Raw genomic sequence first — 12441 nt, 5'->3', positions numbered from 1 at the left:
GTTTCTCTCGATTTTTGTGGTTGGATATCAAACTTTCCATTTAGCCCTGGTCTTTTCTGTGCAAATACCTGGAATTCTTCAATTTTGTTGAATGCCCATACTTTCCCCTGGAAATATATAGTCAATTTTGATGGGTAGTTGATCCATGGTTGCAGGCCCAGCTCTCTTGCCTTTCTGAATATCGTATTCCAAGCCTTGCGATCTTTTAGCGTGGAGGCTGCCAGATCCTGTGTGATCCTGATTGGTGCTCCTTGATATTTGAATTGTTTCTTTCTGGCTTCTTGTAAGATTCTTTCCTTTGCTTGGAAACTCTTGAATTTGGCAATTATATTCCTGGGCGTTTTCTTTTCTTGGTCGAATGTTGCAGGTATTCTATGAATCCTTTCAATGTCTATATTGCCCTCTTGTTGTAGGACTTCAGGGCAATTTTGCTGAATTATTTCTGTTAGTATGGAGTCAAGGTTTCTATTAATTTCTGGTTTTTCTGGAAGACCAATTATTCTCAAATTGTCTTTTCTAGACCGGTTTTCTTGGTCTGTCACTCTCTCATTGAGATATTTCATGTTTCCTTCTATTTTTTCAGTCTTTCGACTTTGTTTCATTTGTTCTTGTTGTCTTGAGAGATCATTAGCTTCTAGCTGCTCAATTCTAGCCTTTAGGGACTGGTTTTCAGCTATAATCTTTCGGTTTTCGGCTATGATCTTTTGGTTTTCGGCTATAATCTTCTGGTTTTCGGCTATAAGCTTCTGGTATTCCTTTTCAATCTGGTCATTTCTGGTGTTCAATTTGCTTATCAGTTCATTTGGTTTCTGAGCCTCACTTTCCAGTTGCAAGATTCTACCTTTTATACTGTTATTTTCTTGCCAGATCTCTTCCATTTTCCTCAGAATCTCAGTTTTGAACTCTTCCATAGCTTGTGAGGAGTTTTCCTTATTTGAGGAGGGTCCGGATGCTTCTTTGTTCTCCTCCTCTGTTTGCTCGATTGTCTGGATTTTCTCTGTGTAAATGTTGTCAAGTGTTAAAGACTTCTTTTTCTTGTTGTTAATCTTTCTCTTCTGAACTTCCTGAGACTGGGTAGCCATCGTTAGCCCAGTAGCTTCTCAGGTTTATCCTTGCGCTCAGGGTCTGTCCGCGGTCAGCCCCCTGGTGGATCCCCTTGCTTGATCCTCTGCCGAAGGTTTTTTTACAAGTCTCAGGGTGCTGCTTCCACAGTCGTACACCCGTCCACACTGGTTCCCCACTCAGGGTTTCAGAGCTTTAGCTTGTGGCTGTGTCTGCCTCCACCCATGCCTCCTCAGAGCCTGAGCTCTGAGCCTGCCTGAGCTCTGCTCCCGTGCTCTGTGCCCTAAGCCTGTGCTCAGATTTCGGGTGCATTCTTTGGCTTTTTGGGGTCCCAAATCTTGCTGCTCTCAGGAACAGGCCCTGGAGCTGCCAATGACTCGATGGGTGCCCCAAACTTGCTCTATTTCTTTTTAGCTGGCTTCGGTGCTATAGGTGTTGTGTGTGGAGGGGGTGGGGGTGGGGTGGTTGCTCAGCCCGTGATTTAGTGAGAGCTGTTTCACCCCTTTATAGCATGGAAATGCCTCGATTCCACGTACCTTCCACTCTGTGCCCTGTTGTGGGGTTCCTCCGTTCGTCTGGACTTGTTTTTATGTCCCCTTGAGGAGTTTTGTGTGTTTCAGTCAGGAGAGGTTAAGAGCTGCTTCTTACTCTGCCGCCATCTTAACCCGGAACCTCCTTGAATTGAGTTTTGAAGGAGGCTAGGAAAGAAAGCTAGTGAAGGATGTTAACATGATTCATAAATATACTATAAGGCACAAACAGTCTTATACTATAAGACCAGTGATGATGAACCTTTTAGAGACTGTGTGCTATGCCCCCTCCACTGAGTGCTGGGTGTACCCCACCCCACCCTTATCCCATACAAGGGAGGGAGAAAGTGCTCCCATTAGGCTACTGTGCAGAGAGGTGGGGGATGTGAAAAAAAATGTCATCAGTGGTGGTGGAGAGGGGGAGGGGAGCAGCTCACGTGTGCCATAAATTCGCCATCACTGACCTAGACTAACAATGCTGGTAGATGAAAGGACTATTAACTTGGATAACACATGACATCAGCCATGTTGGAATTAACCTTCTATGGATATTCCTTACTTTATTCAAACAACATCAGATTATTGCTTTAGAATTGGAAAGAGCCTCACAGGCTAACTGACCTAACCCTCTCATAACTTAAGAAGTTAATTCACAAAGAAGATCAATGATTTGCCCAAAATCACACAGAAGAGAGCAGGGCTTTGAACCCAGGTCCTCTAATTACAAATCCATTGCTATTTCTTTTCTCATTAAAAAAAATAAACCATTATGTTCTGTCTTAGTATCAGTGCTAGGACAGAAGAATGGCAAAGGCTAGGCAATTGGTATTAAGTGACTTGCTCAGAGTCACACAGCTGGAAAGTGTCTGAGGTCAAATTTGAACCCAGGACCTCCCAACTCCAGGCCTCACACTATATCTACTGTGCTAACTGGCTGCCCCTCCATTGCTATTTCTACTACACAATGCATTTTGTTCAGTATTTTAAATGTTTTAGATGAGTTGATTAAAAAATATTGTGGTGAATTTTCCTTATAAAATGAATTTGTAATGAAAATTATTTATCTGTCTGAATTTGCATATGATGGGTTCTTTTAAAATGAGGCAAATCTGCATTCAGTATGCAACAAACTGATCAAACATATGAATATTTCCATACTTATTCAGTGTTAAACTCATGGAGGCCAAATAATCCACATTCTGAAGGCTTTAGCATTTAGAGTTTGGTAGTGTGAAAAATAGAATGAAATAATCCTCCCACTTTATCTGATTAAGATTCAGAACTGAAGCTACTTTGGTAGCATTAATTCATGACCTTCTCAGAGTCTTTAAACAAAGCTGATTCTGATCCTTTCTGACCTATCTGTGACTTTTAAGACCAAGCATAATTGCCTGTGATCTAGCTAGAATGTGAATGATAGGGGCCTCTTGAATGGCTGGAATGTTTTCCCTCTGACAAGTCACAGAAAGTGGGAATGTTGTCCCCAGAGATCTTAATTGAGGAATCCCTTTGGACTTATCACAGTCCCTTCTGAAATTCAATGTGCATCCAAAGCTCCTAGGCAAACCATCAGATGCCAAGGCACATTTAGCAACTAGCAAATGAATAACACCCAACCAGAAGCTTCCTATCTAATCCTTCAGGACAACTCCTCGCCCCCATACAATGATCTGGAAATAGTCTTTCTGGCTCACATTGATGATATATCCAAGTGATGATGCTTGAAAATGGGAAATATTTAGCCACAATGGAGCAGAGTAGCAAAAGAGCACAGTGCCTTATGGGCAGCTAGATGGCACAGTGGATAGAATGACAAGTCTAGAGCCACAAAGATTCATCTTCCTGAGTTTAAAACTGGCCTCAGACACTGTGTGACCCTGAGTAAGTCACTTAACCTTGTTTGCCTCAGTTCCCTTATCTGTAAAATGATCTGGAGAAGGAAATGGCAAACTATTCCACTACCTCTGTCAAGAAAACCCCAAGTGGCATTACAAAGAGTTGGACATGAGTGAAAACAATTGCTTACAGTCAAACATATAGTTAAGTGATACAGCATTTGAACCCAGCTTTATTGACTCCAATAGTTGTCCCCTTTCCATTTTTGGACAACTTGTCTGTTAATCCATCATTGGTGATAGGCCTTGGATCTATGATAAACCTGTGAATAAAAATACTTCCAGTTCCTGATGCTTAATTCCCTTTAATTCAATCAAGCAAACATGTATTGAGCAACCTTATTATCTGTAAGGCACCAAGTTGTTGTCAATTATTTTCAGTGGCTTGCAGAGGACCAGGCAACCTGGGCAATCAATACTTGAATTCTTTGCCTTTTGGCTCATAGCTTCCTCTCTGCTCTCAGTTCTTCCCTTTCCTTCCTTCTCTCCTCTCCTTGTCTTGGCATCCCAAACAACCACCTCTTCCAATATCAGCTTTCTCCAGTGACCTCCAAACAGTGGCTCATTTTCTCAAAATACCTAAACAAGTCCTAGAGTGGACAGGCATTATATAAATAGATGCATGAAAATGGAGGGTGTTTTATGCTGATAAGATAAAATATTAGCACATTTCCTTCAACTTCCAAAAGACTTGTTTCCTACAATGATTTGGTTAAATGCTTAAATCTCTTCTAAAAAAATATGACAAACTACTAGTAATTATTTTATTTTAAATGGACTCTGAGAAAGTCATACTTAAAAGAGGTGACTGTGGTCTAGGCTCTGTTATGGAAAGAATTATACCCACAAGGGAAATCAGAATTGATTCCAAGAGCTTAAAGGGACCTCAGAAATTATTTTACCAATGAGGAAACTGAGTCCTAGAGAGAGATTAAATGACTTATTCAAGGTCACAGAACTAGTAAAATAACAAAGTCAAGACTTTGAATTCAGGTTCTTTGACTCCAAATCTAATATTCTTTCCATGACATTACAGTGACACTAAAAAACATCGCAAAGTTTTAAAGGATCTCTCCTTTAAAAGAAGCTGAAAAGAGTAGGCATTTATTTCTTGATAATCATCTGTTCATGCAAAAAATAATAAAGAATAGGCCCAAGGATACTTATCACTAATAAGTAGATAATTTGAATTATATCAAGGCAAAAATGAAGGCTAAACAACATAGGTATTTTAAATATCTTATTTTTTTATTGTCTTATTTTTATATTATACTCTCTTCTGGATAATCCTCCTTCCCACCTGATCCCTTATAACAACAACAACAAAAATAGTCAATAAAGCTAATGGACAAGGATACCAAATCAACATTGGCTGGTCACCTATAATCTATCACATTTTTTGGAGAGGAGGTAAATCTTGATCTCTTTTTAAAGGAATTATTACATAATATTCTACTACAAAGGAATAAAAATCGAACATATATAAATATTTATGTAGATTGTAATGCAGGGTTGCAGCAGAAGCTTTTTGCTTTTGCAAATTCAACTGTAACAGCCCTGGCAGTTAGAAGTTTAGAATGTTCACAGAAAAGCAATTGGAGCCTGATACTATAAATAGTCCTGAAGCTCCAACTGAGGGGCTTTTTGCCTGTTGGCTTTTGGGGCTTGGGCTTTTTGGCTTTGCCTTGGCCTGTGCCTTTGTCTTTGGGGCATTTGGACTTAGCCTGATTTCTCTGGACCTCTCCCTGATCTCTCCATCTACATCCCTGCTATTTCCCCTGAATGTCCCTTTGGGCCCTGGGAGGAAGGGTAGTTTTGGTGGTCGGACATTGTGGGATTAGTTTCTGTAGGCAAGTAGGACATCCTAAATCAAGCCACCCCTTATTTAGTGATCTGATAAATACTTTACTTCAGGACAGTGAAGCCTTCTTAACTGGGAGAGCCAGTCTCTCTCAGTCTGACCCCTTTCTCTGTGACCCTTCCCCCAACACCAGCTTTCTCCCTAGCAGCAGCTACAAACCCTGAAATCCTCTTTCCCTTGGCTTACCTCTAACATTAATAAATCCCCTTTGTTACCTACACAAAACCTCTGGTGAATCATTGTATTAAGGCAAAAACTGAAGAGAGAAGAAATTACTTTCTTTTATTTCTTGAGGGAAACCTAGGCATCTATCTTGGTCAGGAAGTACCCAGCTGAGACTTCCTGCAGACATCAATTTCACTGGCAGGGGGGAGCCTTTGATTCCTCCCTCAAAAGGACCTTAGAAATTAACAAGAGAAAACCCTCCAGTCAGATCTAAACCTTTCTGACTGGCCCAATTCCTCTTGTACCATAGAGATACCTTCCTTGCCTTGAAGGGTCCAGTTGTTTGAGCAGCCCTTCCTGCATACTCCCATTCATTCCCTTACCTTTATATACTACCCATTCCTCCCTTACCTCAGCCATCCCCTTCATTCCTTCATTCCTCCACCTATATCACTTTATCCCTCCTCACTACTAAGATTGCCTACTTCTATATAACAATACACACATACACACACACACATATATGTACATATAATCATCCTTTCTACTCTATGCCAACTAAAAGGGTCAAGGAGTAATTTGTGCTATCACCTATATCCCAGAGGACTTTTTGTAATCATCACTTATTCTCCTAGATGATTTATAATTTATAGCGGATTTGCTATTTGTGCTAAAATAGTTCCTCTTTTGTTTTTAAGTATAATTAATTTCTACCTTGATATAATAGAAAAGGCATTGGATTATGGGTCAGAAGATGTGAATTCTAGTCCAGACAGTCTTAGTCAAATCACTGAACTCCCTGGAACCTCAATTTCTTCCTTTATGAGATAATAGCACAATAATAATCCTCCTTTCTGGTTTTCCCACTGTTATTACTGTCCCCATTTTACAACTGAGAAAACTTAGGTAGATAGTTATTAATTGACTTGCTCAAGGTCACACAAATAGTATTTGAGGCCACGTTTGAACTCAGGTCTCCCTAACTCCAGGATCAAGTCTCTATTGACTATGTTGCCTAAATACCTAGACATATTAGAAGCATTTTGGTGTAAGTAACATTTCTGACACATATTGCCTCTATGACACTGTTCAAGTCTCTTACTTGGGCTCTCCACAACTATCAGCCACTATTCATGGCAGAGGAGGTCGGTAGATGGAATTTCCTCGATGAGAGGTCCCTATACCAATGAAATTCCAACTAAGGTTGTTATGAGGATAAAAGAAGGTGATATGTTTGAGTATGATCAATATAATGGATATGCAATAGTAATTTTTTAAACCAATAAGTATTGAGAACTTACTTTGTACTCATCTCCATAGAGAATTTTAAAAAGAACGAGACACGGTCCCTGACCTCATGGAATTCAAAGCCCAGTAGGGGAGATGAGACATGGAAATAAATCACTATAATACACAATAGATGAAAAAGGGCAGGAAAAGATACAAAGAAATTGCTAAAGGAAATCAGAGAAAGAAGATATTATGTCTCAATGAGAAAGTCACCGGTAGTGGGAAATCAAGGAAAGCATTATTAATCACTTAGAAACAAAGCAGGCATAAGGGATGGAAATTCAAAGAGTTTATTGATTTGAGTTTCAAGGATCAAATGTGAATCCTCATGGCCAATGCAGGTGGGAAATTACAATCCACTATTTGGAGGTGAATGATCCATCCTTTATTCAGATCCAGCCCTTATTCAGAAAAGTGAGGCTGAAAGGTTGAGAGCTCTCTGAAGAGGCATTTAAAAAGAAGGGTCAGAAGAAAACAAAAGCATCAGTGAGCCTTATTTAAGAAAGAAAAGTTCCACATGCACCAGAATATTTCTAGCAACTCTTTTAGTAGTAACAAAAAACTAGAAACAAAGTAGATATAGGAAACAAATTGTCATACATGAGTACAATGGAATATTACTGTGCCTTAAGAAAAAATGAATATGGCAAATGCAGATATGCATGAGAAGACATCATAAGAACTGATGAAAAGTAAAGGAAAATAATACAGCCAATGACAACAACAATATAAATAGAAAAAACAAAGGCAAATTACACTGAAAGCTATATAATTATAATGGCCAAGCTTGGACTAAAAAAGAGATGAAAAAAATACATCTTCTACCTTTCTTTTCAGAAGTGGAAAAGGATGAGTGTAGAATAAAACATTTACTGTCAGATTTGGTTGCTATGTTGATTAGTTTTACTAAATTACATTCTTTTTCCTTTTTTCTTCTTCACTACAAGGAATGGATCTTATAATATGGGGAAGTAGGGCTATTTTTGGAAATGATGACAATGACAATCAAATATATCAGGCTCTCTCCCCCAATTGACTATCAGCCCCTTGTGTACTTTAAATAAAATGCCATCTTTTGCCTTTCTTTGCATACTCAGTGCCTGAAGCAGAATATTGTTAACTAAATATTTATTGACTGAGTTAATGGAGATATTCCTGAAAAAGTTATATATGAATGTTAGTTGTTATTTTAAAAACCACTAGAGTCCTTGGAGTGACGATTCTCAAAAACAATGTCAATAAAATATAATAATAATAATATCTAACAAATATATAGCCCTTACTATGTGCCAGACATTGTGCTAAGTACTTTACAATTAACTCATTTGATCCTCACAACAACGCTGGAAGGTAGGTGCTTTTTATTAGCTTCATTTTACTGATGAGGAAACAGGTTAAGTACCCAAGGGCACTTGGCTAATAGTCAGGTCTTTCTGACTCCAGACTCTATCCATTGTAGGGCTAATTGCCCATAAGGTCTGGTGATCCTATTAAGCCATAAAATTTTCAAATACTTGTATTTGAAAGGACCAGCCTAACTAAATTGTCAATTTGGTGGTAGAAAGAAGATTTTACTAAACAGAAATTCTTGAAGATTTACAGATCAAGAAGGGATTCCATTCTATACTGGTGGAAAAATTATCCACACTGGAAGAACCAATGAACCCTGAAGAACTACAATATTTTAAAAGCATTAGTGGAACTGATATTTTATAGACAGAATCTTGTGGTTGGCCCTTTTATTAAAAAAAAACTATTCATCATTCACCTTCCATTTTTTTCTGTTTTGTAAATTTTGAATGATAGTTAAATAATACTTGCTGTGTAAACTTGATTAAGTCACTTAGTGTCTGGGCCTCAGAGACATTTGTAAAATACGGGTAGATTACATCAAGGGTTCTTAACCTGGTACTCATGAACTTGGTTTTTAAATATATATAGGGACAGCTGGATGGTTCAGTGGATTAAGAGCCAGAGATGGGAGGTCTTAGGTTCAAATTTGGCCTCAGACACTTCCCAGATGTGTGACCCTGGGCAAGTCATTTAACCCCTATTGCTTAGCCCTTGCCACTCTTTTGCCTTGGAACCAAAACGCAATATTGATTCTAAGATAGAAGGTAAGCATTTTTAAAAATAAATTTTAAAATATATATAGATGGATAACTGTATTTCACCATGATTGGTTTCCTTTGTATTTTATAAGCTTTATTTAATGTATATAAGAACATGATTTCTGAGAAGAGACCTACAGGCTTCCCCAGACTGTCAAAAGGATCCAAGACCAGAAAAGGTTAAGAAGCCATAAGCTAATAATCATCGTCATTATTAACAGAAGCAGCAACATCATGGTCTGACTAGATTAGAAGGTCTCTGTAAGGCCTTTTTTAACTCTAAAATAGTCTATGTTTGTACAAGTCAGATACACTTGTCACACACACACACACACACACACACACACACACACACAATGTGAGATTTTAACACCATAATCTTTTTCAACTTCTGTTTAAGTCTTTCTCAGGAACACTGAGATATGCGGGTTAATCAATTTGGAAAAAATGTAATTTCTTTTTATTATCTTTTCAATTCCTTTAAATGTAACTAAGATTAAGAAGTGGGACCAACTGCCTCCTTCCCTCAATAGGGAATAAAAAAAGTAGATTTCATTTCAATAAGGATAAATTCAAAGATTCTTAGGAGAAAGAACTCTAGACCCTACCTCAGACTTCCTGAAACCAAAGCCTAGTCCCAGAAGGTAAGGAGCGTTAATAAATAAAAAAAAATAAAGCTTCCAATAGAACACAAGCTTCCTGGGAGCAGGGAGAGGCTGTTCTGTTTTTGTCTTTCTTTCCCTACAGAACAGACAATAAACATTTGCCTAAATTAATTGAATACAATCTTCAAGGCAATTTTAGTACACAAAGCAGGGCTGGTTCTAGGTAAAATGTTGATGAAAGATAAGGTGAGACTCATTTCCCTATGCCATCTTTCCAGGCACTCTTCCCAGTCTCCCCTCCACCCTAAGATGACCAATCACTTTTCTCACCACAGTGGTGGACCACTCAGGTAATACACCCAATATGTGTATTGAAACTTTCCCCCCACCCATTAAAACTATTTTCATATTTCTTTTCCATCACTACCACCTTAGTCAAGGGCTTCAAGACATCACACCTAGAGAGCTAGAGGAATATCTCAGAGATCTTAAGTTCATGTTTCCTTGAAAACCATTGCCAGAGTCATCTTAATTGGTTGCATTAACCCATGGTTCTGCTCAGAAACCCAGCAGGAGATGGGAGTGGGGGATGCTGAGCTGCTTCCTAGTAAAAGGGACCTCCTCCCTCACATCATCAACAGCAGCAACAGCATCAAGAAGACCTCACCAGCTTTGAAGAGCCTGTTTTGACTTGTGCTTTGGGCAATGTAATGCATGCTATAGCTGAAGGCAAGGAAAAGGTGAAAAGAATAACCTAGTGACATCTCCTCCTCCCTGCAGCTATCTGCTGCCTTGTACCTTGGAGGCTAAAATTGGAAGTGAGAGCCTGAGAGAACCAAGAGCCTCTTTGGCAACTCCTTCTTTCATGCCCCAGCTAGGACCTAGTCAGACTTATTTTATGAGGCACTGAGGCATGGAGAATCACCTCAGAGCCTGGAGGCAAGGGAGGAAATGGAAAGCCACTCCAGTATCTTTTCCAAGAGAACCCCAAATGATCTCACAAAAAGGTAGATACAGCTAAAATGACTGAACAATTATGTCAACAGAAAGTAATGAGAGGTGCATGCTGGGTGGGAGTGAGCAGATTTCTAACACATAACAAATATATAGACTATAAAGAGCGTAAGTAAAGGATGATATGCAAAGAATATGTGGCCAGTAAAGAAGATGGGCTGATCATGTGGATACCTATAGAGAGTTAGCCCACTAGTAGCCTTTCAATGCCAAGATTATATGAAGAAATCTTCCAGAAAATTGGGTGAACTCCCTTTGGCCAACCCATTGGAAAACCTGGACAAAAGTTGGTTTATGATACCTCTCCGAGAGTTAGAAATTAAGTTACAAATAAAGCAGTTAAATACATGTGAACTGGCTCTTTCTTTCCCAGAAAAGAAAAGAAAAGAAAAAAAGGAAGTGAGGGTTGCAGGAAAAAAAAATGGCTGCAGATTGTCATACTTACATGTAGACTTTGGGGTTTGGAACCATAAATGAAACAACTAGAGTAAGCAGACCACTGAAATTCTACTTTCTTTCTTCTTTATTTTTATTTTTATTTTTGCTTTTTTTAACTCTTACCTTCCTACTTAGAATCAGTATTGATTCTAAGGTAGAAGAGCAGTAAGGGCTAAGCAATGGGAGTTAAGTGACTTGCCCAGGTCACACGGATAGAAAGTACCTATGGTCAAATTTGAACCCAAGATCTCCATCTCCAGACAGACCTGGCTCTCTATCCACTGAGCCACCTAGCTGCCCAATTCCTACTTTCAACACTTACAGTGTGACCCTAGCCAAGTCACAACTTCTTTGTGCCTCAGTTCCTCAGCTGTAAAATAAGAAAGGGGCTGGACTGCACAATCTCTAATAATTTAATAACAATCTCTTATAATTTATGCTTAACGGAACTGTGTACAGTCTTCTTTAACTAAAGCAAATCCAGTTTCTTCCAGTCAAACTAGAGACTTTCCATTAACATAAAATTATAGCAGCTAGCACAATGCGAGTGCTCCTTGATCGCTAAAAATTTGTCCAACGGAATTAAAGACAAACAATGCTCGCCCCTTGGTCCTCCCAAGGGTGGAAGAAAGTTCAAGGTTGTTCCAAAGTCTTATGCCACATTAAGCTTTTGATTGCTCCAGCACATTGCAGGAGACACGCAATGCACTGCATTCACCCAAGAAGATACTGACTCCGAGTAAACAAGATCATCGAGTCAGCAGAGTCCAGGGAAAAAAAGCGGAGATAGTGAGGGGGAAGGGCCCGGGCAGCAGCCCAATCCGTCCATCATTCGATAGGCCAGCACCTGCTACTAACTCTTTAAATAGGAAGCGGGTCCCAGGTGGAGACGCCAGCCAAGGGTTGGGGAGAAAGGCGAACTGGAAGCCAGTCCTTTCTCCAAGTATCTCTAGTCCTCTCCTTTGGAGGAATTTCTTAGCAACAGGCACACCCCGCCCCACCCCCACCCCTCAGGATGAAAGAGGAAAGGAGAGAACGGGAGGAGTGCAGAGAGAAAGGGGGGAAAAGAGCGAACGGAGAGGGGAAAAGAAGAGAAGAGAGGGGGAGAAGGAAGGGAAGTAAGGAGGGGCAAGAGGTGAAGAGAAGGGGATGAAGAGAAGGAAGAAGGAAAGGGAGGGACGAGACTACCTGCTGCTGTCCAGCTCTTCCTCAGTCTCGGCGGTGGTTTCTTCCTCTCCTTCGGACTCCTCCTCAGTCTCCAGCTCTTCAGTCTCCTCTTCAGAGCCGAAGTAGCTCTCGGCTGCGGCTGGAGCCGGGTCGTAGTGGGCGCTCTCCATCTCTCAGGCCTCTAGCTGGGGCTAAGAGGCTCCCTTCCCTGCTCACTTGGTGTTCCCCCTCTAACTCTGCCCTCCTGACCGGCGGCTGGGGCTCTTCTATTTGTCAAGTTGTCCTGCGCCCGGGCTCAGGTTC

The 12441-nt window shown here is 40.1% G+C and overlaps 1 protein-coding gene across 2 annotated transcripts in view; it reads right to left on the bottom strand.

Annotated features, from left to right (window-relative positions):
* Positions 1-12372, bottom strand: part of CMYA5 (cardiomyopathy associated 5) — a 146261-nt gene extending 133889 nt beyond the window's left edge. For both annotated transcript variants that reach the window (XM_044663303.1, XM_044663316.1), the window contains exon 1: positions 12160-12372. In XM_044663303.1, the coding sequence (XP_044519238.1) occupies positions 12160-12308 (149 nt within the window). In that variant the 5' untranslated portion in view covers positions 12309-12372. The remainder of the gene's footprint in view (positions 1-12159) is intronic.
* Positions 12373-12441: the final 69 nt, after the last annotated feature.

This window comes from Gracilinanus agilis, chromosome 1 (genome assembly GCF_016433145.1).
Source record: "Gracilinanus agilis isolate LMUSP501 chromosome 1, AgileGrace, whole genome shotgun sequence".
NCBI lineage: Eukaryota > Metazoa > Chordata > Mammalia > Didelphimorphia > Didelphidae > Gracilinanus > Gracilinanus agilis.
Note: the sequence above shows the minus strand (reverse complement) of the source record. Positions and strands in the feature narration are given on the sequence as shown.